General features: G+C 42.2%; 3 protein-coding genes across 5 annotated transcripts; 1 reads left to right on the top strand and 2 right to left on the bottom strand.

Annotated features, from left to right (window-relative positions):
• Positions 1–653: 653 nt before the first annotated feature.
• Positions 654–4,914, bottom strand: LOC136437027 (kelch-like protein 24a). 3 transcript variants are annotated; one of them, XM_066431457.1, is made up of 2 exons: positions 4,883–4,914; positions 654–3,335 (listed from the first exon to the last, which is right to left on the bottom strand). In XM_066431457.1, exon 2 carries the CDS (start codon positions 3,330–3,332, stop codon positions 1,545–1,547), a length of 1,788 nt encoding a protein of 595 aa, XP_066287554.1. In that variant the 5' UTR covers positions 3,333–3,335; positions 4,883–4,914; the 3' UTR covers positions 654–1,544. The 3 variants fall into 3 exon arrangements, with proteins under 3 accessions (XP_066287554.1, XP_066287553.1, XP_066287555.1); XM_066431456.1 differs by having other exon boundaries at positions 4,672–4,908; XM_066431458.1 differs by having other exon boundaries at positions 4,793–4,908.
• A 260-nt stretch (positions 4,915–5,174) lies between these two features.
• On the top strand, positions 5,175–17,268 carry LOC136437026 (nucleoporin p54-like). Its single transcript, XM_066431453.1, has 13 exons — positions 5,175–5,299; positions 5,799–5,891; positions 6,330–6,383; positions 6,800–6,880; positions 7,921–8,135; positions 9,204–9,391; positions 10,564–10,760; positions 11,844–11,898; positions 12,056–12,149; positions 12,502–12,609; positions 13,128–13,247; positions 14,002–14,109; positions 16,222–17,268. Exons 1-13 carry the CDS (start codon positions 5,206–5,208, stop codon positions 16,339–16,341), a joined length of 1,527 nt encoding a protein of 508 aa, XP_066287550.1. The 5' UTR covers positions 5,175–5,205; the 3' UTR covers positions 16,342–17,268.
• Positions 16,869–26,005, bottom strand: LOC136437615 (collectin-11-like). Its single transcript, XM_066432239.1, has 4 exons — positions 25,711–26,005; positions 19,404–19,649; positions 18,416–18,808; positions 16,869–18,017 (listed from the first exon to the last, which is right to left on the bottom strand). Exons 1-4 carry the CDS (start codon positions 26,003–26,005, stop codon positions 17,980–17,982), a joined length of 972 nt encoding a protein of 323 aa, XP_066288336.1. The 3' UTR covers positions 16,869–17,979.
• Between the last annotated feature and the right edge of the window lie 234 nt (positions 26,006–26,239).

Raw genomic sequence — 26,239 nt, 5'->3', positions numbered from 1 at the left:
TAACAGTAAAGACCAATGAATCTGCAGCTACCATGATATTAACTTCAAGCTGAAGAATTTATTTTACTGGATGCCGAGTTGTATTACTACAGTGCCGTGCGTTTCTAATCCGCTGAGCGGCGCTCCTAGGAAGGCAGGTATTTGTTTATCACAGGGCAGAGACCAATTCAAGCTGAGCCCTTTATCCTATGCAAAGCTTTGCCCACAGCCCATACAATATACTTTGGGGGAGGCTTTGCTAAACTATGGAAGAAGATGAAACTGGGCTGAGGTTTCCACATTTTTGGCAGGGACTGTCTCAGCCAAAGAGTCGCCTAAATGATTTTATTTGGGAGATCCGATTTTATTTATTGACTGACAGTTGGTTAGAGGCCACGCCCACAAAAGTGGAAACCTCAGCCCGGTTTAGCAGAGCCTGACAAGGCATACTGTTGTATATGCTGCAGGCAAAGCTCTGTGTAGGAGAATGCTTGAGCCTTGCTACGTATAACACTATGTATGTCGCAGTAATAGATAAAAATGTTCGTGTTCATTTTCAGCTTTATTGGCTTTTTAAAAAATTTTCTAGTTTATTACTACTAGTATGACCAGCCAAAGTGACCAAACACTAATTTTTCTCCTTTTAACATAAAAAAGTTATGAACATCAACAAATCCTTTTCACCAAAACATTGGTAGACCTACAATTTATTGACAACTATTTCTTACCATGATTATCTACATGTACACAATTTTCTCTTTGAGCCACTTCTACAACTCATGTATCTAAGAAAATCAGTGGAAAAGGTTAAATTGTCAAGGAATGAAAACGAGTCCTGGAAGTAGCTCACATTCTTAACATATCCAGTCTCCTTGGGCCTTGGACATTCTATTACTAAAAAAAACAGTAGACAGACTTTGGTGGTAGAAAGATGCTAAACATTTTAACCCTATAGGGCCAATAAACAACTTCCATACAAAAAGGCAACCATTAGACCTATGAACTTTCTGTTAGAAGGATTTTTAAAAACTTGGGACTGAATGCATTGATACCTTAAAAGTAGGGATGCGCACTGGTACTATTTACTAGTACAGCACCACAAAAATCATTTAGGTACAGGTCCAATATACTGGAACACCACTGTACTGGTACTGTATCTGAATAGACTAGTCAGGTGTATAACTTAAAAAAAAACTTATTTCGTCCCTGAAAAAAAATGTTATTTCAAATTCAATACATGAATATGAAAGTCTAGCACTGGAAAAATATGAAAATTGTATGGTCATTGACTTCAGCATCAAATTTGGTGTAAGATCCTCTGTAGAAGCACAGGTTTTCTCCATATGATACCTGAAGTCAAATCAACTCTTTATTCACCTTTGTGTAACCAATGAAGACCACAGGTAACATTGATTGGGTAAAGGTACAGGTCTGGATCTGTACCTAAACATCTGTACCTGATGTTATGTTTAGGTACACATTCCTACTCAAAAGGATTATGAAACTTCAAAATTATAAAGACTATGAAAAGTCAGTGACATCTTGCTCCAACCCTATTTACCTGCTTAAAGTTTTGGTATTGTTACACTCATGTGTTCCCATATTGGAAGGGGCAATGCCTTAAGCATAATCATGGTGTCACTGGCCACATTGTAACACTGAACTGTAGCATGGGGAACATTCTCCTTGAAAACGGCTTCTAAGCCACCAATAAAGCGAGTCTTTCTCTCACAGCCACCAGTGATGTAGATCTCAGAGCCACACACCGTGACACCGCTGTCACACCAGGGGGCCAGAGGAGCAGCCATTTTCTCATAGTGTTCATTTTGAGGATCGTAGCACAAGACATGGGCTAACTGTCCACCTACCAAATAGATCTTAGAGTTAACTGTGCATGCAGTGATACTATCCATTGGATTTGGTAACGGTGCAGCAAAGGTGCACACATTTTGGGTAGGGTCGTAACATTGAACAGCACCAGTGTTATGACTGTCGTCCCAAAGGGTGCACTTTCCAGTTTTTCCGCCAAATATGAAGATTTTTTCACAACAAGTAGTTATGCCAAAACTCCTGACTCCCTCTTGCAATGGTGCTACCAGTTTCCAACTGTCGGTCATTTCACTGTACACCTCAACATCAGGTAGTGTTATCCAACCGCCTACAATAAGACCACCAACAACATACACCTGTCCCTGCGAAACTGCCATCCCATACATGCGTCTCTCTTCCTGAACGAGTGGTCCCAGCTGAGACCAAGAATTGAGAGATGGTTTGTATCTCCAGGCTTTACATTCAGAAAAGGACCCCACTCGGCCTGTAACAATCACATCATTGTCAACAACACATGCCGCATGTGCAACAAGATTCACAAGATATTCTGGCAATGGAGTAATTTCAATACAATCACAGTTGAGGCCGAGTCGGTATATGTTATCATTCTTATGTTCGTCATCTACTGTTTGTGTGATGCCACTAAGAAGCAGAATTTCCTCTTGATGAATGTGACGAGGTCTTGCATGTCTAGACTGATCCTGTATCAGTTCACTGACTCCAGGAACACTTGACAACAGTTTGTCTTTCTTCAAAATGTTCTTGAGATAGTCTGGGTCCACATGTGAGAAACAGACACACTCAAGTAGCGTCTTGATGTGTCTTCGTCGTTCCTTAAGATCATGTCTTGCCCAAAGAACAATCACCTCTAACACTCTTTCTTCTTTCTTAGTATGAAGGCCATCATCTGAGATGTATGTCTTCAGAAAGTCCACAGGTAGCTCAAGGAACTCCTCAGTTGTGCATACTTCTTCAAAGTGTTTAAGAGCATAGAGCTTTGCCTTCTCAGACAAACGTTTGCAAGAGACCTTGTCTGCCAATGCCCAAGTTCCCAAATATGTCTCAGGACTCAAGTTGTCAGTCAGAAACTTTTCACATCCGTTTTCTACAGCCTTTACCTGCAGCATATTGGCTGCTTCATACAGTGGGTGGACATTATCTGTGGTGACGGCGACTTTTGAAGTGTAGGTGAAGTCCACCAGCAGTTGTAGAGCCTCTGCACTCACCCCTCCTATCTCTATCCTGTCCTTCTTACTCTCGCTGTGGGCTCCACTGAACATGGCGTGGAAGTAGTCGGAGCAAGCGGATAGAACCAGTCTGTGACAGGGGATCTCCTGCCCTTCAGCACACAAGGTCACGTCCACCAGGTGACCCTCAGACCTGAACTTCTGTAACTGCTGCAGGAAGAAAGCAGGATAGCAGTCACTTGCATCACAGTCAAGACTATCGTTCTCTGTCTTACTGTCCACTGCCTTACTGACTTCTGCAGCATGACTCTCATCCACTGACCCGCTGTTGTCCATTGCCTGGAAAAAAGGTGGAAACATGAATAAAAGGGAAACATAATATTCTATGTATTATCAGAAGGAAACATAATATTTAAGAAAATTATTAAAATATCAAAATCAAGGACCCTGCACCTCATAGTATCTTAACTCTTGGGATTATATTTGATAACATTTGATTTCAAAAACCTGGCTGAAGCTACAGCCTATATGCCAGACACCTAGCGAAGGTGATTGTACCAATCAATCTTATCAGTCAGGGGAACAACAAACACATGTCATTATATACTACAGTAGAATCCGTTTAACTGCACCACCCATTTGTCAGCGTTTTTGGTGCAATTATCCGGCTGGTGCAATTATGCGAAATGCCCAGCTGGACCGCACCACCATGGGCGAGGGGGTGTATTGTTAGTCAGAAACACTAGGATAAAGAAAACAGACGAAATTATTCAGTTATTAGCTTTGTTTATTGACCCTTTGCTGAAAATAAAGAAATGACTACGAACCTGTTTTGATTTTACATTCCTTCATTTTTCCATGCGATCTACTGCATTACAACACACGTAATGTTACAGGGGAGGCATTATGAAACATCGTCATACCACTCATGGGATAACAGTCTCTGTGTTACATTACGTAGAGTGCAGTTGTCGATTTACGTAATTCATGTACCGCCATGAAACTAGGAATTGAAACTAAACCTTGGTTACTGATTACGGGTGACCCGCCCGGGACCTCCCATACGATTCCTATCAACGTTACTGTCAATGGAGATCGCCTTCTTTTGTTACTCAAAACAGTTTTAAACATATTGGCGGTATTGCGCCTTTACACCGGCAGGTATCGGCTCATTTGTACCGCGTTTGCCGATTTTAGCGCACCTTTTCAGTTAAATTGTCGAGGATTTTTGAAAAAAATTGGTGCAGTTATCCGGCATTGGTGACCATGCGCGGTGCAGATATGCGGAGTCACTAACAATGCAGTGAATGGGAACTGGTTTTGGATATTGGGATTCGGTGCAATTAAATGGAAGGTGCGTTTATCCGAGGTGCAATTAAGTGGCTTCATCTGTAGTATGCGCTCCAAGAGGGCTGACATCAGAGTTAGAGTTGACCATTATTATCAAGTTGAAATACAGGGTAACAAGTCTTTATAAAAATGAAGAAAACTAATATATACTACTAAAGCACCAACCCGAATTTCGATCGTAAAAATCATTCTCCTCTAGAAAGTCACAAGGGAAGAAGAAGGGTCTACTTGATAACCATGCAAAGAAAACAGGGGGTTGACCGATCGACGTTAACAAACCTACGCCAAGGTAAACTGCTGAACTGACTGAAGGTTTAGACCCTACCTGTTCCATGTACTGTAGCCCCAACACCCTCCAGTCTGGACCACAATTTTCAAGGAAAAGAAGAAGAAATTTCAAAACTCGGAGTGCCAGTCTGAATTCTTGAGTCTTTTTGGCACCCTACCCCGAGCTTGTCTTGCGAGTGTCTGGAATGCAGACTATATAATATCCAAAATAGTCACTTCAACTGTTTCTCAACTTTCTGTAACGTTACCAAGATGTTTGCCTGTCACCAACATCAACTCACTTTCACCATGCTTCTGCTGAGGAATATGGCCCCTACCATATCTGTCTGGGGTTGTTTTATTTCTTTTCTACTCAGTGCTGTAGTTAGGAACGTAATACTTAATATGATAATTAATCGGACAGGATAAGATGTATCAATATTATCTAAGCTAATTTAAACTTAATTGCAGATTTAAGGAAGGTCAAAACTGTAATGGATAGACAGAAAAGGAAACTATCCCCTAAATCTGTATGGTATAGTCTAAGCCCTACGGGTAGGGTTTCTCCTTGCGTCATCATCATCACTCCAAGATGGCGTTCAATTTTGGTGGCGCCAAGACCACGGCCAGCGTAGCGCCGCTTTTCGGCGGCTTCGGGACGACCACGACCTCCGCACCCTCCACAGGTGAACCGCTAATGTTGTCGAAGAATAAGAATAACTCATGGTGTAGACGTCTTTGATGTAAGGTCTCTGAAAGCGTCTGTAACTTTGTGGGGAGGGGGGCGACATGTTGCTGAAGTTATGAAAAAAATGCATGCATGCACAAGTCACCATGGTTCAAACTCAAGTAACACTATCACCGCGGACTAAAGCGCAAGAGATCCTAGGACCTGGAGATCAAGACTAGCATATCATTGGTTGACGTTGAATGAGGACCGCAACAGTACTAGTACGTGTGCTGTGTGTGTGTGCACCGATACTAGTATACAAGTTCAAATTTACAAGGTAGCAGAAAATTATACAGTTTATACAGTTATACCCACGTTTTAGACCCCAGATTTTTGCCCATGGCAATGGGACCAAGGCTGGAAAAGTACATGTAGTATACAAATATTATAATTATGATACATGTAGGTTAGGGGATGAAGTCTGCCATCTCTGAATGCCGAGTGTTTGTATCCAGGTTTCTCGTTTGGTGGGTTCGGACAGACGACAACTGCGGCGCCAACGTTTGGGTTCGGAACGGCGACAACCTCTGCTCCTGCCTTTGGAGCCGGTAAGATATTCCAAATGTACAATTTTTTGTTTGTTTCAACATTGATTTTTAACCCTTAAGCTGCCAGGTTTTTTAGCCAAGTAAAAATCAAAAATGTTTGACCCCTGACCTCCCTCACGAAACCCGCGAAACACCCGGCGGCGCTAACTCCCCTAACTTCCCGGCTTCGCGCGCTACACGCACGCAAAGCTGTTTTGTTCTGGGGAATACCCTATCCCGGTTATAACCGGGTCCAGCACACAAGGCATATTTCTGTATCCCTAGTTAAGTCGGGACTGGCAGCTTAAGAGGTAAAATTAATTTGAAAAATTTGTCAGATCTACTGTTAAATTTTTGTAGTAAGAGCAACTACATTGTATTAACTGCGGACAAGTGAATTACATTCAGCTGTTTATGTAAGCTGTGCTGTACTATTGCTAAACATTTTTTCTGTTTCAGGGCTGGGTTCCACCGCACCAACCACAACTACCACATCCATATTTGGAGGAGGAGGTAGGCTAATTCTTACTGAATATGAAAGACAATTTGTGTCTGAAGTAGTTTACCCCAAGGAGGTTTTATTTATTGAATTTTCTTATCTGTGTACGTGTGTGTTTGAGGAGTGTGTGCGCATGTGTGTATGAATGTGTGTGTAACTAAGCATAAGTGTGTATGTGTATGTCTGTATGTATGTGTATGTATATGTGTATGCGCGTATGAGTGTGTCTGCCTGTGTGTGTATGTGTGTGTGTGTGTGTGTGCACACCTGCAAATTCTTATAATTCTCAGTATACACAATGCAAGCTTGCAATACATATTCAGTGCTGTTATTTGTCTGTGGGACTGGAAGGGTCTCAGAAAAGTAAGGGAAAAGGGTAAGGTCTATCTCTGATAGTCTTGTTCTTAAGTATGAATGTGTTATTCTCCAGCGTTCGGCACTCAGCAGCCAGCCCTAGGGGGCCTTGGGGCCACGACCTTTGGCGGTTTCGGTGCTCAACAGCAACAGAAACGTGAGTTGTTGCTGTGAAGTAGTATTCAATTACAGGCAACTTTTATAATATTTGTCCTGTTCTATTAAAGATCAGATACAAACACAAACAGCCCTGAGTTGTTATTGAAAATTTTTCGAAGTGGACGGCTTCTCAGTCCCAGTCTGGCGGAAACCCTGTTGAAAATTATTAATTAAGTAACAAAATGCAGCTTGTGAGTCATGAAGACTTGCAGTACACTGTCTTAAGACGGTCACATACTATTGCTAACAGTGGCTGGCATAGGTTTCCGTTTTTGGAGTCGACTCCAAAATGTGTGTGTAAACCCAGCCAGTAACTGTACCTGAAACTGATAAGTATAAGTCAGGTAAGGAGCTTATTCTGGGAAGGGCATCTCAGTTTGGGCTGCACCGTCTTTGGGAAGGGATGTAAAATTGAGGTCCCATGTTTGAAGAGGTGCCACCAGCGTGTAACCCTGGTACCACTAGTATACCCTGCTGCAAAACAGGAAGGAAACCTGCTGACTTATGTGCAACTAGGCAATACCAGGTGAACAACAACACGTACATGTAGCTTATGGGTTTTTGTATATTTTACTCATGATAAATGTGACACTCCTTGAAGCTTAAAGTGTCTCACTAAAGATGGCCTTCGGTAGAATTTCTTGATCACTAATAGAAGGTCGCCAAACTTCAAAATTGCCAGAGTCAACCATAGCTTTGCCTGAAAATCTACATTATCACATTGGATGGGGGTCAGTGTACTATAAACAGAGTGCAATCTTGAGAAATCATGCAGCTATCTTAAGCTTGCATTTGGTGAGGTATTTTCGAGCTGTGTGATGCCAAATTTAACAGAGAGCAGAGAGTTTACAACGTCTTTTGTGAAAGTCTACAACAAAAATAGTAGTAGTAGTAGCATGCATATTAGGGTTCCAATCCCCAACAAGAAGGCCTGGGTTAGAACCCCTGACCTCATGGTTCAAAAGTAGGTTTGCTAAAACATAATAGAAGTCGTACTATAAAAGTGTTGAATTCACTGTAATTGTATCTGTCCTCCAGCTGGTATTTTCGCCCAGCCGACCAGCACGCAGAATAACGTCCTGCTGAACACGGCGACCGCCCTGTCCATGCCGACGGTCTTCAACGACGAGCGAGACGCGGTCCTTGCCAGGTGGAACCAGCTGCAGGCGTTCTGGGGCACGGGGAAGGGGTACTACAACGGGACGGCGCCACCGGTGGAGTTCACGTCAGAGAACCACTTCTGCAGGTTCAAGGTGGGTCCTGCAAGCTTACGTTTACTACACAAGTACCTAAAATAGTGGATTATATTTATAAGGTTCTTTATTCACAACCAAGTCAGTTAGACATACAATCACAGCTGATGTTTGATGACCTTCTGATATATATATATGTAATGACTGGTACTATTCCACACTGCAGGCTAGATCACAGACAGTCACAGAAATGTCTACTGTGATTGTATGTCTTGGTTGTGAATAATGAACCTTGTCATCCAGTGATTCTCCAACCTGATGAACTTACTTATGAGTACTGTAAATTGATTGTTTGTGTTTGGAAGTTCTTGGATCTGTCACCACAAATCCGAACATTTCTTCTGTTTCCATTAACGTTAGTTCACGTAAAACTGGGATTTTTTCGATATGAGTCAATTGAAACCAATCTGGCAGAACAATAAACCATCCTTTTTTCTGTTATTCTGTTATTATCATGGATTCCCTTTGCACTAATGCTATAGATGTTGCATTTCTCTCTAGTCGTGCTGATATCATGTATTGTAATTTGAAACTACCGTCCGCCGCACGCAGAATGACGGTGCTCTCGGACAGGTGCCAACATTAACCAGGCTGTGCACCTAATTTTTGACTGTGGGTGCAGCAGTGCACCTAGATGTTTTTGTAGTCGATAGGCTAAAGGTACTATTGTACACTAGCATTCAGAATATTCTAGAATTTAGAAATGTAAGTATATAACCTTTTGTTGTTTTCTTATTTGATGCATTACTTGTTAAATGAAGTTAGCTACAGATTGAAGTACTTAAGAAACGAAGGGATTTCTTTTGTTGAGATTTGACCTTATTTTGTGTAGTGCACCCAAAATTCTTTCTATGCACCTAATTTTGTTGTTGTTGTGTGTACCAGTGCTGTGCACCTATTTCCAAAAATGAAGACTGTGAAATTATGACAGCGCAGATATGCGTGTCCATTGTATTATTACTATGCAACTTTTACTGCAAACACAGCAAAAACTTCCTTTCCCCTCCAACCAGGAGATTGAATCCCAGGGAAAACGCGTGAATTTTCAGTAACTCTATTTTTTTCCAGGCCGTTGGTTACAGCTGCATTCCCTCGGCGCGTGATGAGGACGGTCTGGTGGCGCTGGACTTTAACAAGAAGGACCAGGATGTGAGGAACGCACAGCAGCAGCTGGTTGAGTCCCTGCACAAGATCCTGGGCAGCAAACCCACACACAGTGTAAACGTGGAGAGTGTCAGGCCTTTGCCACAGGACAAGTAGGTGCACATGTGTGGACAGCAGTTAGTAGAGTCTATATATGGATCATAGGTGTTTTTGTGTGTGGATAGTAGTAGTCTTAACTTGTAGGGCAGGAAGCCCATGCACAGTGCCAACTTCGAGATTCAGGCCTCTGCCACAGGACAAGTAGGTGCACATGTGTGGACAGTAGATGTAGTTTCTAGTTGTGTATAGTGCAGTGTAGTTAAGTAGTCCTAACTAGTAGGGCAGTAAACCCACGCACAGTGTCAACGTGGAGAGTGTCAGGCCTTTGCCACAGGACAAGTAGGTTTACATGTGTGGACAGCAGTTAGTAGAGTCTATATATGGATCATACATGTACATGTAGGTGTTTTTGTGTGTGGATAGTAGTAGTCTTAACTTGTAGGGCAGGAAGCCCATGCACAGTGCCAACTTCGAGAGTGTCAGGCCAAGTAGGTGCACATGTGTGGACAGTAGTTAGGACAGTTAACCCACATATAGTGTCAACGTGTCAGGCCAAGTAGGTTTACATGTGTGGAGTGTAGATAGAAGTTTCTAGGTGTGGATAGTACAGTGTAGTAGTCCTAACTAGTAGGGCAGTAAACCCACGCACAGTGTCATGTAGAGAGTGTCACTGCCTCTGCCACAGGACAAGTAGGTTTACGCATGTGGAGAGTAGTTAGTAGTTTCTATGTTTGGGTAGCAAGCTCTGCATACTAGTTAGTATGTGTGGAATGTACATGTACATAGTTAGTAGTTTATAAACCCACTCACAGAGTTAGAGCCATATGCAAATAAATGCATATGGTTAGCAAATACTGTGAAGAATGCATGCATATAGTCTGGAGGTACAGTAATAAAACGCATCTTAAGTTGAAAATGACTAATGAAAACAAAACTTAAAAGAAGAAAGAAAATTGATACTGTGTAAGGCCTCTACCTGGGGAAAAGAAGATACATGATTGTGTGAACAGTAGTTTATATGTGTGGATTGTTTTCAGTTGTTATATAAATGTATTGAAAGAAGTCAGTACTAGCAAGGACATTATGTGTCCTTGGTACTAGTAATTTGTGTCTGTGGATAGTACTTACATGTACTAGTAGTTTGTATGTGTGGATAGTACAAGGCAGTTGTACAAATGAACAAGGTTTATATAACATAACTTATGTTTTATAATGACCTTTCCAGGTCAGAGGTTGTCATATACATCATTGAGCGCAATCCCAACGGCACGTCTCGGAGGATCTCCGCCTCCGAACTGTTCAACTTCCTGAACCAGACCCACGTCAAGACACAGCTCACGCAGCTGGGCGTGGTCAACATGGTCGCCAAGACAACCCTCACAGCTGCACAGATCAAACAGCTGACTGATACCCCTCCTGCAGGTGAGCTTCCACTGTCAACTGCTAGAGGGAGCTTTTTGATGAATCCCTTGAAATCATGATATACTGTAATTATTGTTTCTTTCACTAACTTTAAGTTCACTGTTTTCACGGTCACCTCTGTACCTTGAAGTTATCATCACCGTGACAAAACCTGTTGTTACTATTTATGTTTCCTTCACACATCTGTGAAGATGCCGCCACCGTGAAGTTAAAGTTCAGTGAAAATGTCCATTTTCCTTACTCCGTGAAATTTTGCTACCATGAAGATAAAGTGAATTTCACTGTAATGATTACAGTACTAGTAATCTACTAGTAAGAGCTGCATACATAAACTCAGGTCCAGGTCCAGAGGTTCAGATTCAGGTCCAGACTTATGACATTAGTCTGGACCTGAACCCATGGCATGTGTGTGCTAGAAATACTTTATTTTGATAAAATGTGAAATTGCATGTTGGCATACATTTTGCATGTAATTTGAAATATATATAACAATATTATATAGCAAACACAAAGCTCAGTAATAAATATAAAAACAGCAATATTTTTCTCTTTTCCAGCACAAATTTCACAATCTATGGAAGGTTTTAGATGGTTTGGAACAATGTAAAAGAGAGAGATAGTTTTTTGCAAGTCCAGACCTGGTTACCGACGTTAATGTTTAACCTAAACGTCTTTACTAGTTCAGGTCCAGTGTACAGGTGCATGTATATACACAGCACTAGTTGCTACATAACTATAGTGAACACAGGATATATAAGAAACTGGTTGATTTGTTTATGTTAAATTTGAAGCATAGTGTAATTTGTGTCATATTTGTGGTGGTTTTATGATTTTTGTGGTGGTTTTATGTTCACATTTTTTGTAGTGCCTGCTTCACTGTGAACTTAAACTATAGGGCTACTGCGAACTTGAAACCTCCACGGACACTCTATTTTCACCCTGCTATGCAACTAAATCACCACAGGCATTTACAGTAAATATTGCTTCCTCGATAGCTGACAGTGCAAAGGCTCAGCTTCTCTTTGAGGCTTGACATATCACAAATCGTTGTTTTTTTCTAAACATGACATTTTTGTCCCTCAGGCATTGATCCTCTGATATGGGAGCAGGCCAAAAAGGACAACCCAGACCCTGAAAGGTACATGTAGTGCATTTTTTTCCTTCCTTAGAACTTATTTGTTTGTTTATTTGTTTATTTCAATGATCTCTATTTGTGACAGCAGAGAGAAGGTTGAAATACAAGACTAAGAACATGGTGTATTTGAAGTTGACTTCTGTGTTGCCTGTCCCCCCAGACTGATACCTGTGCCCATGATTGGGTTCGGTGAGCTGCACCGTCGACTGAAGCTTCAGGAGTACCAGACTAAACAGCACCAGGGAAGGCTGGATGTAAGTACTGGGAATTCATTTATCTTTGCTTGGACTCAAATTAGGGATAGGAGGAAAAAGGAGGTTTTCTCAGAGTTTTAAAACATTTCTGAACAATGCATGGCATATTTGCCTGCATTATGTCAGGAAATTGCGATGAAAACAGTGAAAACCACATCACTGCAAACATTTCAAGATATGCATTTAGTTTTAATTTGCAGGCAAGTGACGGAAGCTAAATCTTTTTCGTTATTTCTTGGGTATTGAAACAAAGTATTTTTCCGTTTGTGTATGTGACATATCTGTGATACAAGGCTGTGTGTTGGTGAGACAAGGATACCATCTTACATGTACGTTTGTGTTTACTTACCAGGCGATAGCAGGCAACATCACTGGGATCCAGGGTAACATGTCCACCATGCAGTCTAAGATCCAACAGTACAGAAGAAAGCTGCAGGAGTTGTCACACAGAGTGCTTGAGGTAAGGACAAGGAAATACATGTCTTCCTGTTGGACATGCTTCTACTTTTATTCAGTAAGGGTGCCAAAAGTTTGCATGTACATGTAGTTTTATAAGATTTGACACAATTTTGTGACAATTCAGTTCACAAATCACTATGCACAAATGTAAGAATATTATGAAAAACTCACTATGGAAGAAACACACGGAGTACTATGCAAAACATTCAAAACACAGTCTTTATATGCAAACTGGCATTGGGAGAACATAATTATGTTTCTTAGTGTTGGTTCCCAGCATGTTTTGACTTTCAAGCATTGAACGGCCATATACTGTCCACAAGACACATTAATTTTCATATTTTGTGAGCTACAAATGTATTCTTTTGCGCCATCTTGTATATCACGCTATGTCACATAACCCATTCTTTTTTTGCACATTTGTGCCTTGCGTGTATTTTTCTTTCAGCTCAGAAGTATAGAGAGTACTGTTAAGCAGGTGGGAATGTAATATTATTGATGTGTTTGCCTGCACTTCAGGTGTTGATCCGCCAGGAGGCGTACCGGAAAAGTGGCTACGCCATCCAGGCCGACGAGGAGCAGCTACGGGTACAGCTGGAGGCCATACAGGTGGAGCTCAACGCCCCCATGCAGTTCAAGGTAAAACTGCAGCCATCAAAACTGTGCACAGTGAACCACTTCTCAATTCTCATCGAAACGTTTTCACCATTTAGATTTCTATTTTTCTTTAACCTTTCCTGTCACTACGTTTTGTATGAAAAAAGGAACATGACATTGTGTTCTTTTGGTAAAAAAGTTTCCGTGTCCAAGTAGCGTAGATGTAATCCAGGGCTCTTTCCAGAATGGGAAAAATTTGCTTCTTGGGATTGATGAAAAATTCCACCCGGTCCACCTGAAATCTTGATCTTGCCGACAACATGAAAATATGTTTTTTGTAGGCATAAAATGACAGATTTAACAAAGAAAACTTCCAAGTTCCAATAGAATTCAATTTTGCTTTTTCTTTAAAAGGCCCCAACTATAATAATCATGGTAAAAGCCTTCCAAGGTTCGCAATAGATAATCCGACCCCAGAACATGAGTGGGACGATCAAAACTTTCAAACTTTAGCCCAAATGTAGTGTATGCTTCCTTCCAATGAATTCCTTACATTATCACTGGTACATGTAATAGGGCTGTAGTGGGAGTTATTGTCGTATTGTAAATGTAGTAGAATATTTTTTAAAGAGGAAATAATCTTTGCATCACAGTGAGCTTGATTTATGTAACTTGTATAATGTATGTGTAGTAAAGAAAACAATATTTGATGTTTATTTGTGGCATATCATGTTACGGCTGTACCCCTTTGCCTGTGAAAGGTTAAATCCCTGCTGTTTAACCCCTTGTTGCCCAGGGTCGTCTGAACGAGCTGATGTCCCAGATCCGGATGCAGCAGATGCCCAGTGGGAGGGCTGAGGAAAGGTACAGCATGGAGGCCACCATGCAGGAGGAGCTGAGACAGGTACGGACCATGGGTCATGGGTTCTAGTCTCATACTGGGGTTCTAGCTGACATGTACAGGTTAGGTACATATGTACAATGTAGGTACAGGCAGGGAACCGTGGGCCATGATTACAAGCACCATATAGCTGAGACAGGTACGGACTGGGGACTAGTGGTCATGAGTTCTAGTCTCACACACAGGGGACAAGAGGTCATGGGTGTTGGCACTACAGCTTGAGACAGGTACAGACAGTGGACCAGGAGTAATGGGTTCTGGTCTAATACACAGGCTATTAGGGGTTACAAGTTCTAGACCCGCAGCTGAGAGAAACAAAACTTGGGGTGCTACAATGTAGGTTCTAATCCAACAGCTGCAACAGGTATGGACAGGGTGTCAGGGGTCATGGGTTCTAGTCTCAAACACAGGGGGTCAGGGGTCATGGGTTCTAGTCTCAAACACGGGATCAGGGGTCATGGGTTCTAGTCTCAAACACAGGGGATCAGGGGTCATGGGTTCTAGTCTCAAACACAGGGGATCAGGGGTCATGGGTTCTAGTCTCAAACACAGGGGATCAGGGGTCATGGGTTCTAGTATCAAACACAGGGGATCAGGGGTCATGGATTCTAGTCTCAAACACGGGAACAGGGGTCATGGATTCTAGTCTCAAACACAGGGGATCAGGGGTCATGGGTTCTAGTCTCAAACACGGGATCAGGGGTCATGGGTTCTAGTCTCAAACACGGGATCAGGGGTCATGGATTCTAGTCTCAAACACGGGATCAGGGGTCATGGATTCTAGTCTCAAACACGGGATCAGGGGTCATGGATTCTAGTCTCAAACACAGAGGATCAGGGGTCATGGGTTCTAGTCTCAAACACGGGATCAGGGGTCATGGATTCTAGTCTCAAACACGGGATCAGAGGTCATGGGTTCTAGTCTCAAACACGGGATCAGGGGTCATGGGTTCTAGTCTCAAACACGGGATCAGGGGTCATGGATTCTAGTCTCAAACACAGGGGATCAGGGGTCATAGGTTCTTGTCTCAAACACAGGGGATCAGGGGTCATGGGTTCTAGTCTCAAACACGGGATCAGGGGTCATGGATTCTAGTCTCAAACACGGGATCAGAGGTCATGGGTTCTAGTCTCAAACACGGGATCAGGGGTCATGGGTTCTAGTCTCAAACACGGGATCAGGGGTCATGGATTCTAGTCTCAAACACAGGGGATCAGGGGTCATAGGTTCTTGTCTCAAACACAGGGGATCAGGGGTCATGGGTTCTAGTCTCAAACACAGGGGATCAGGGGTCATGGATTCTAGTCTCAAACACAGGGGATCAGGGGTCATGGGTTCTAGTCTCCAACACAGGGGTCATGGGTTCATGACCCCCTGCTGAGACGGGCAGACAGGGGTCATGGGTTCTTGTCCCACAAACAGTGGGACCAGGGGTCAAAGGTTCTAGTCTCATATACTGAGACAATTGGACCAGGGGTGCGAGGTTCTAGTCCCATAGCTGAGACAGGTATTCACATGCAGGGGACCACAGGTTTTTTAAGTGAGTTAAAGTCCCTCGGCTGAGACATGTACACATGTACATGTACAGACAAGAATCAGGGGTCGAGGGTTTGAGCTCCACAGCTGAAACAGGACCAGAAAACCACAACTAAGACAGGTACATAAAAGGGGGACCCAGTTTAAAGGTCTACATGTACTTCTAATACACCAGTACAGACAATGGAACTATGTGTTTTGTGATCTAGTCTCACAGTTGTACATGTACATCCAAGAGTACAAAAAGGTCCTGTGTTCTAGTCCAACTCAACTGAGCTTTCATAATCTTCGAAAAGTCAAATCTTTGACAGAAATTGATGTTCTTTGACAGAAATTGATGAACTTTGCTCAGGGGTGGAGACTTTTTGTAGCACAATGGTGACAATGAAATGTTTTTCTTAATGTCTTTCTCTCTTCATTTTTGTTGGCCCGTCTTTAGCATGGGTTCCTGCAGAGTGGAAAATGTCTATCTTGTCAACAGGATAGAATCTTCTGAAGCATGAGCCAACTATTTTATGGAAATTTTTTCTAGTTTGTACCTTTTTTTCCGGAATTTTCACACTTTCATTTCCTTCCAGCACATAAAGCAGCAGCAGGAAGGCCTGACTCACCTGATCGGCATCATCAAGGACGACATGGAGGACCTCAAGGTCATCGAGCAGGGGCTGGCAGAGGTCACACAGCACCACAGGAGATAGCACAGTATTTGCAAGGTCATAGGACAGAAGGTCATACTGTAAATGCAGAAATATTTGGTGGTGGTCTAATTTATGCTCATGGTTTTTGCAGTGAACTCTTAACCGCGAACTTAAAGCCATTGCAAAAAGCTATTCAATTGTGTGACTGTAGTGCTACTATTGTTTCAAATGCGAACTCAAAACCACCGCGAACACCCCATTTTCTCCTTAACATGAAATTAAATCCCTGCAAATATTTCTGCATTTACAATGTACACTATACAAGGTCATGGAACTGTGGCTAGCAACGGTCAAACAGGAGACAGCACAAAATAGGCAAGGTCATAGAATACAAGGTCATAGGACACAATGTCATATTCAAGGACAAGGTCTAAAGTGTAAGGCTGTTGAACACAATGACTTGTGAATGTCTGGCGGAATCTTCAGCTTTTCAGGTGACAGTCCTCCAACTTCAAGCTTCTAGACACAGACTTTACTTTTTTATCTTGCCTCATCCTTTACACAGGGGGTGGGTGGGGTGGGGGGTGTGGTATGGTACAGGCTTACAATGACCCAGAATCTTGTGTGAATGAAATCAAGTGCCCTACAGTGGGTCAATTATCCTGTAGTAGGCTGTAGGTACAGCTGATACATGTAGTTTGGAACCTATATTTCTATTGGTCAAGTCATGTGCTCAAAGATGATCCATCATGCTTTATATATCATCTACATTTTATTTTTCACTTACAGCATGACATTACATAGGGACTGTATTATGCTATGTACCATGTACACTGAGGTTGTCAACATTGTGCAATGCGTATACTTTAAAGTTTTATACATGAAATGAAACGATCATCCCAATGTGAGTTGACAAAATACATTTTTTGGAAGTCACTTGTCATTGACCTGTTGTTATAGTTTCAATAAAATTGTATACCTCTTAAAGTCATTATGGTGATTTTTACATAATTAACAAAGGTGACAATAATCTTCGCCTACAGTGATCGCTACTTTTTTGTTATTATTTGAGTGCTTTTTGCTACTTTACATTGTATTATAGAAAGACAGTATCGGACTTTAGATGTTCAAATGCTTTGCAGCAACATCCTCCAGGCTTTTCACTGTTTCACAATAATATTAATGAAAGGGAAATGAGCAATTCAGTCTATACCCTTAGATATTACAGCAAGCTGCAATAAGTGCATAACTTTTTGATGATGCCTCAGGGGCAATGGCATTTTCAATCTTTTTCAATTCTTTCCTTATCATCCCTCATTAACATACAAAGCATGCTATGCATGTCCATTCATAGAGCATACATCAATATAAGAGTAACAATATAACAATCAAAATTCTCACGTTATATCATATAATATAGCCATTTCCAAATTGGACAAGTGCACTGTACATCAGTCATTGCTGAATGGATTCAGTTCGATAGGATTACTACCATTTGTAATTAGGATAACTCGTACACACAAAGCAGCAGAAAGAGATGAAAAACTTAGACGTTAAAAGGCAAAGAATGTCAAGCTCACACTTAGTGACTTGCTCATCTGATCCTTTGGTAAGTTAACAAAGGGTATTGTCAACCTTAACTGAGGACCGTCAAAGAGCCAGTCAGTAGTGGTCATGATAGAGCATCCTCTCATTTCCTCATTCATCCCTCAAATCAAATCCCCTAGTCTTCTTTCCTGAAAACAATACATGGCATTAAGATTAGTTTGGCGAGGATTGCATTTTCCATAGGAGTCATGGTTACGGAAATGAGCCATCTCACACTTCCAGGATCCCGAGAAGTAGATAAAGACAGCACGTTGCTGAATTTTGGTGCTTTCTATCGTGTTCTGGTTTGTTCCATGGACTTTGTAGAACGTAAAACAGGCTTATTTGGGGAGAACTTGAAAGAATGGAAACCTGAACAGTAAATAGACAAAAAAATGTTTTCAACTGAAGAGTTGTCAACCTTGACCTTTGACCGTAATACATCACGACAGATGTCTTTTAAACATAACTTGTTTACGTGTAAATATTTTCGAAATCTCATCTGTTGGAATGTTTCTTGCAAAAGATAACGTGTTCCGTGACGTACCTGGAATGACCTGACAGATGAAGCTCAGACGGAAATTGCAGGGGTAGTCTGACCACAACTTTCGCTGATTCATGTAGAGAACGCAGTCTTCAGAGCTACCGTGGTTGTCCGGTTGCCCCTCACCCCACGCGTTGAACTTCCCAAGTTGAGTGCCATCCATCCACTCAAAGCTTCCCTCTTGGCGCCGATCGTGAAGGCCAAACCAGAACATGTCGTAGCCGTCCTCTTCTCCGTGTAAGGCGATCAGGAAGTCGTTGATGTCGGCATCTTTTGGCGCAGCAAGGATGCCACCATCAAAGAGACAAGCCGTTGCCGCTTCGCTGAAGGTCTTTTGTGCCTTGAAGTCCTTGTAGCAGATTCCACGAAACTCGCTGTAGCCTTTGGGACAATAGGCTGAAATAAAATTGTTGGGCATTAGAATTAGAATTGTGCTTGTGGGGTGGTCCTGCAAGTTCCTGTTTGTAGAAACCACTTACATTGTACACGTTACGTTAAACGTTTAAAACATTACAGCTCTGCACACATGACCACGGGATACTATTATCAAAACGGCTGCAGCCGGAAAGCGAGCGGTGGATGTCCACAATATCCTCTTCTAGCGTCCTCCAGAGAGAGCAGGATGTAACTAACCTAGCTTATCAAGTGGTAGAACATCTCAGGATCATCTACAATTCAAATTCATTGTCATGTCTTTAAACTGAATCGAGATATATCGGGCATAGTTCAGTGTAAAATGGCTACATGACTCATCGAGGGAATCAAGGTAAGCGATTGCCAAACGCCGCAAATGTCGGCATGACTATAGTTTTGGCTTTAAATGATCTTGAGACACTCAGGCGAAAGTGTTGGAAGGCTAACCGACCTATCAGCGAAGGACGCTAGAAGAGAAAATTGTCAATCAATCAATCTTCCGCGACCTTCAAACGTTCGGCTGCCACCATTTTGATGACGTAGGTTGTACCCCGTGATGACAGAACGGAAGTCTCACCTGTAGTCCACATGTTCCAAGCAGATGTTTGGTGACGTTCAGGCGGTCCGGTTGGCGTTGGACCTAGCGGTCCAGTTGGCCCCATCAACCCTGGAGGTCCATTCTCTCCCTGGTCACCCGGCACTATGGGTCCCTTCTGCCCTGGCCATCGAGGTCCAGGTGGTCCAGGGACATGTCCAGCCAGGCCCGAGGCACCCTTCTCTCCCGGAATGCTTGGTGTCCCGCCGGGCACAGTAGCTCCTAAGACTGGTGACCAGAGGTTACAATACTTAGACTTGTTCAACAAGACAGAAGTTACCAAATAGACAGTTCCGCTTTTGTACAAAGGCAAGCCGCCAGACAGCTAAAATCCACCTTGATTTCCCCCAAACCTACCCACATAATCTAATATCATCATAATCTATCCATAGCTTCTTATTACTTATTCTTACCAATGTATGCGGAAAGACATATAAAAAACACTAGTCTACGGCAAGCTCCTTTCGCGGAGGTAATGAATTCCATTGGGGTCTGGGTGCCATAATACATTACTACCGGGGCTATTCCCCTTGTACCTAAATCCGGCGGTCCCCCGAAAGTGCGAAATGGAACGAAATGGAACGAAATGGAACGAAATGGAACGAAATGGAACGAAATGGAACGAAATGGAATGAAATACCAGTAGATAGCGAATTATAAGGAGTAGACCGGAACAGGAAGCATTTTAAATACAGAAGTAAGTGGTAAAATACATAATATTACGTGTTGATGAAAGTTAGACATCCAGGTAGTAAGATACGCCAAAAATAATTACTCAAGCAACTGGATAAGACAGTGGATGCTGTCTGGAACGTCTGACTGTTTCAAAACTTTATCCAGTTGCTTGAGTAATTATTTTTGGCGTATAATATTACGTGTTTTATTTCTTGAATCAATGTGATAATATTAAATACAACGTTTTTGTCGCGTTTGTGTGGCTAGATTCTTCCCTAAAAATGGAGGCGCCGCGTGCAAAGAGATCCGCCGCTCTTCCTTGTGTACCAACGATCTGCAAATGAACTGCTGCAAATTGCGGGGAAAACAAGCAAACGGAAATGAGTATCGAAGTTAGGACTAGATAATACAGAAGTTGGTGGTAACATTGCATCTCCAAGAGGGCATGAGGCAAGCGTAATCTTATTATGTATACAGCTAGCGTGTTTGCGTGTTGTGTGAACCGTGAAATACAGGTCCTGCTCGTTCACACCCTCCCTTTGTTTTGTCGTGAACAAGGAAGCAGAAATGTCTCCAGAGTTTTGAATGGAGTGTGAAATGTGTGAAATTGGTGACGCAGCGCAGAGCTTCATTTGCATATCATAAACGGAGGGGTCCATTCCCCGTCAGGGGTCTGACTTTGAGCCGAACAATTGGTTGTATAAAAATCGTTGTTGCGGAGATATGCATATGCTACGTACTAGTTATGGACTAAAACCGTATGTAAATAACTGGAAAGTCGGAGTTTGATTCAACCTGTCGGTAGCACGACCACAGTTCCGTCGAGCTGGCAACAATGGCGGTTTATTTGTATGCGGGGCTTCATTTGGGGGAGAAGAGTTCCGTCCCGCAACACGCAAGCACGCTGTATAAATAATAAAAAAACGCTTGTCTCATGCCCTCTTGGTGAATTATGAGATGAAATGTTACAACTAACTGTATAATCTAGTCCTAACTTCGATACTCAGTTCCGTTTGCTCGTTTTCCCATGCTATTTGCCGCAGTTCATTTGCAGATCGTTGGTAAACGAGGAAGAGCGGCGGCCGGATCTATTTGCACGCGGCGCCTCCATTGTTAGGGAAGAATCTAGCCACACAAACGCGACAAAAACGTTGTATTTAATATTATGTCATGCCTGGGCCTGATACGGGTGTTCCGGACCGTGTGATAACTATCCGGATCACATAGGGTTCGGAAGTGTTATCACACAGGCTTCCATAGAATATTTCGAACGCATTTCGAGCGCGCCGGTTGTGCGGACGTCGGAAATTCGAATACCGGATTCGGAGATTGGAATCAATGTTGCTACAGTTTCTTGTTCGAGGACACAAAACTCCCTCAACTTCTGGCGCATTCCGCATTGAAATGTATGTTTTCGCGGGTGGGTATGACCAAGGTATGACATAAATAAAATACAACACGTTGTATTCCGCATCACCCTCGGTCCCAGCCCTCCCGCGGGTCGGATCGCCCTCCGGCCTACGGCCGTCGGGCGATCCGACCCGCGGTCGGGCTGGTACCTCGGGTGATACGGAATACCCCGTGTTGTATTCTATATTTATCACATAGATTCAAGAAATAAAACACGTTATATTATGTATTTAACACTCACTTCTGTATTTAAAATGCTTCCTGTTCCGGTCTACTCCTTATATTTCGCTATCTACTGGTATTTCATTTCATAATGTTACATATGTTGTTTTAGTTCGTTCCATTTCGTTCCATTTCGTTCCATTTCGTTCCATTTCGTTCCATTTCGTTCCATTTCGTTCCATTACGTTCCATTTCGTTCCATTTCGTTCCATTTCGTTCCATTTCGCACTTTCGGGGGACCCAAATCCGGTAACCTTTTCGTAAAACTGAAATAACCCTGTCACTACTGTCTATTTGAAGTTCGGAAATATCAATGCAAGGGTTATGAATGCATTTAAGAATGACCATTAAAAGACTTCAACCATTGAAGGAAAATTCGAGACCTTCCATATAATATAAAGACCTATGAAATCACTGTAATATCTTTTGAACATATTCATCATCATCATGGAACACATTGCAGATCATTGAAAGACCTTGAAGACAGTTGGAAGACCCTGAGTATACTTGAATAACATTGGAAGTCCTTTGATACGATTGCAAACCATTGGAAGTGCTTCGTGTTCGAGACCATCAGAAGAGCTTGATTGGGATCGTAGAATGTCTTTGCAGATGATTGAAAAACTATATTACAGCCTTAGGGATCAATGAAAGACCATTGTCATCAAGAGACCTTGAATATCGACATCATAGAAAAACTATTGTAAGACATCAGAGAGAGATAAAAGACAATTGAAAACGTTGAAGGTCTAGAAATACCGTTAAAAAAGAGATCTGACAAATATTCGTATGCACAACGGTTCCTTATTTTATAGTCTAAACGGTTTCATTTCCGTCAAGTCCCCACTATCCAGGGGGGGGGGGGGCTAAAAGTGCCCGCGCCAACTTTGACATCGTATAACTGCCGAACGACATCTGCTAGGACTACCAAACTTGGTGACTTTTCCTAAAATTTAGTTGTCAACAATATTATGTTAATTGTATAACTTTATCATTTTTCGTGTTGCCATGGCAATGGGTTTCGGAAAGGTATTTTATGCAAAAATCACTGATTTTTTTAAAACAATGATATTTCTTAGGTTTTCTTGCTCAAAAACACTAGTTTTCCTACATGTATAGCATCATATGTAATAAGATGTAACTTTCATGATTTAATATTCATAGTTTATGCTAATTTGTTGACGTAATCGGTCAAAATCCAAGATGGCGGACCTTTACACTCTTTTAGGTATTAACAGGCTTTTTCGCCTTCAAAATCGTCTGACGTAGCATTTTCTTTACCCAAAACATTTAGATTAACGTTTCTAGTCTATTTTTAGTGTTTTTTTGGGTCATAAGTGGAAAAAAAGTATTTTTGAAAATTTCAAAATGGCCGATCCAAGATGGTGGATCCCAAGGGGTCGCTAACAACAGGTGACGTCATTTAATGACGTCATTTTGACGTTAACGTAGTTATGATTTACGTAATATGTCTTGGTATACCTTAAAATCAACAATTCATACTATTTTGTTTAATACCTTGAGATATTACGGGAATTCCCTATTAAGCCAATAAAATCACATAATTACGTCATATTACGTCATAATGTCACCAAGGAAATCTAGGAATTATAAAACTTAACATGAACATCACTCCCTACAAATTTGGGAAGGATACATCATACCGTTCAGAAGTTATGAGGGGGGGGGGGGGTTACCTAGCGTCTCATGCATCTCCAAACCGGTTGGGTTCGGCTCTATGCCCAAGTTGTGCAAAGCGGCAACGGCGATGGACAGTTGCGACATTTCCTGAAAATGCAGCAGATTTCGAGAATTCAAGCAAAGAAAGGACAAAGTCAAAAGCAAGTTGCACATCAGAAAATGAAAAGGCAATATTCAGCCCAAAAATAAAAAAAAGACACTCTTGGTTCAATATATTTTCGAACTTGACCTTTGTTTACACAACCGCTACTCACCTACCAAATATCATGAAGATCCATCAACAGCTTCTCGAGCTATGCTGTTGACATACATACACATCCACTCCACCATCATGGCACAACTGAAAACATAACCTTCTTGGCGCAGGTAAAAAGGTGCAGTTTCTAACAGGCGCAGAGAATGAGTAATTCTATGAAGGATTTCTTCGGACTGTAAACCTTTATCTTTTAATAGTAGTGACATTGCACCTTTAAGTATGTTGTTATGTCAAATATAACCAATAGGACCTGTGCTAATAGCTCTATGGAGCCAGCTCTATAGAGTTAGCTCCATGGAGGCGATTAGCGCAGCCCTGCGGCATATTTTTTTCTACGTCCACGGAGCTGGCTGGCTGCACGCACTTATAACGCATACGCATGGCTCACGTCACATTGAAGAAAAAAGACTAACTAAGAATATCAATCTCTATAGAGCTAGCTCCACGCACTATTAATTCTTAAATACGGTTGAGAAGGGGTTGCTAGTTTTTTTCCAGCTGGCCCTGCGCACAACGAGAGCAGGGCTGCACTTGTCGCCTCCAGCTGGCTCCATGGAGGCGATTAGTACAGACCCTTCTCAATATAAACTGCGATAGAACACAGAGTTTAGTACTTACCATTTTAATCATGAGAGTAATCGCGGTGAGTCCGAGGATGGTTAGGGTTGAAACCACAGCAAACGCGGCGGTAATACAGCTGCGGTGGGCTCGGATGAAACTACCGAGAGTGCGACGGTCGTTCGATCCGTCTTCATCCGTTCGGTCTGTTCAAAACATATCAATCAAACTGTTTGAATCTTGGCTCAAGATAGGCAAGTATGTTCAACATCATCTTTATTGCAGAAGTATATACAGAAGCCACACTTTTAAAATCAGCCACGAACAAGATGAGTGAGTTAAAAACCTTGGCCGACCCCTTAGTCAGATCAGTCTAATCTGGAGGGCGCAAGGTAAAAGTTATGTGCATCCGACCGATAATATATACATACTGTATTGCACAGGTATAAAGATATTTGCTGTATTGCACTGTTGTTGAACATGATAATACTTTTGCTCTAAAATGTAAGTAGATCTCATCGGCTGGAAAACAGCCCAGACGGGGATTCCCACACAGGGGTGTTCCTTGTCCAATAGGATGTGCAGAGAACAAAGTGCCCTAGTCTGTGCTTCAGCTCTCTGACTTCACTGTCATAATAAAACAATGATTGATGTACTTTTTCGAGACTATGAATCGGCCAAGTGCCCGATGATGTGTGAATGTAAGTGTCCCAAGGTACAACAGCTCAAAATATACCCCTCAAGGATTCTTACCCTGTCTACATATTCTGGTCTGTCTTCAGCAGGAGAACTTACGTATTCGCAAAGTTATATTCTTTGTGACGATTGAAAAGCAGATATTGTAAAATTGTACACGATACTGTAAAAAGATACTCAGAAGTACAGAACTGAATAGATATTGCGCCAAATTTTTGCAAATTTTTCCTTACGGTCGCAGGGAGAAATTCGTGACAGGAAAAAAGACCGCACTCGGAATGTCAAATTCTCAATTTCGGCTCTAAATCAAATTAAAGATTGCTTTATTAGAAATCATTTAGAAACCAATGTACAATCCATCAAAATAGGTTTGCAGTGACTGCGCCATACTGCGCCTATTTAAGCCATTTTGCCAGTTGCGAATTTTGGAAATTGTGGTTAAAATATCAACTTCATGCTACAAATGGGCGCCGATTAACGCATTTTCATGATTCAACACCATTTGGCGCCGTTCGCCTTGGCTAGGGAAGCGGGTTGCCCAGAACAATGCAGGGTGTTTCTGGGAGCACGAGGAGTTTCTGAAGCACATGTACAGGCTGTTCGACTCCCTCGGAAATACGTAATTACGTATACGAGTAAACAAATTCTACGAAAGACGCTTTCAGAGAGAGAGAGAGAGAGAGAGAGAGAGAGAGAGAGAGAGAGAGAGAGAGAGAGAGAGAGAGAGAGAGAGAGAGAGAGAGAGAGAGAGGTTACAGATAAGTAACAAACCTGCAATCGTGTCCGCTATGTGCTGAGGTAAGTTGTCCTGGGGTCCAATTCCCTCGTCGTTTCGCTCGAGCCGAGCCCCCTGTAAAGGATCCGGCCGCTTTTCCCCTTTCACCGCCTCAGCCTCGTTGTCTTCCATGTCTGAAGACGTTTCCATAACTTCTCCCCAGTTCTCGTACTCATTGTCGCCATCCCGTCCGCTTGAAGTGGTGCTCTGAGGTGACGGCGGTCCGCAGGTTTGTCCGTCGGTGGACCCGGCCGCTAGCGGGGCACAGACGGGCTCCCCTCGCTCGATCATTTTTACCGCACTTACTAGACACTGGTCCGTACCGACTTGGATAGAAAATATGATGTATATAATAATTTTATAATTGGTCTGAACATGTGCTCTTATATAAATATGACAACCGTTAAAAGTAGGGCAATTATATGTACAATAGTGGAGCAATCATGGCTGTTCATGTAACAACATGTGTGCATGCCGAACAAATAAATAGATATATTGAATTCAAATTGTTTTTTTGGGCACCCG

This window comes from Branchiostoma lanceolatum, chromosome 6 (genome assembly GCF_035083965.1).
Source record: "Branchiostoma lanceolatum isolate klBraLanc5 chromosome 6, klBraLanc5.hap2, whole genome shotgun sequence".
Taxonomy (NCBI): domain Eukaryota; kingdom Metazoa; phylum Chordata; class Leptocardii; order Amphioxiformes; family Branchiostomatidae; genus Branchiostoma; species Branchiostoma lanceolatum.
This window is presented reverse-complemented; position numbering and strand designations above follow the sequence as displayed.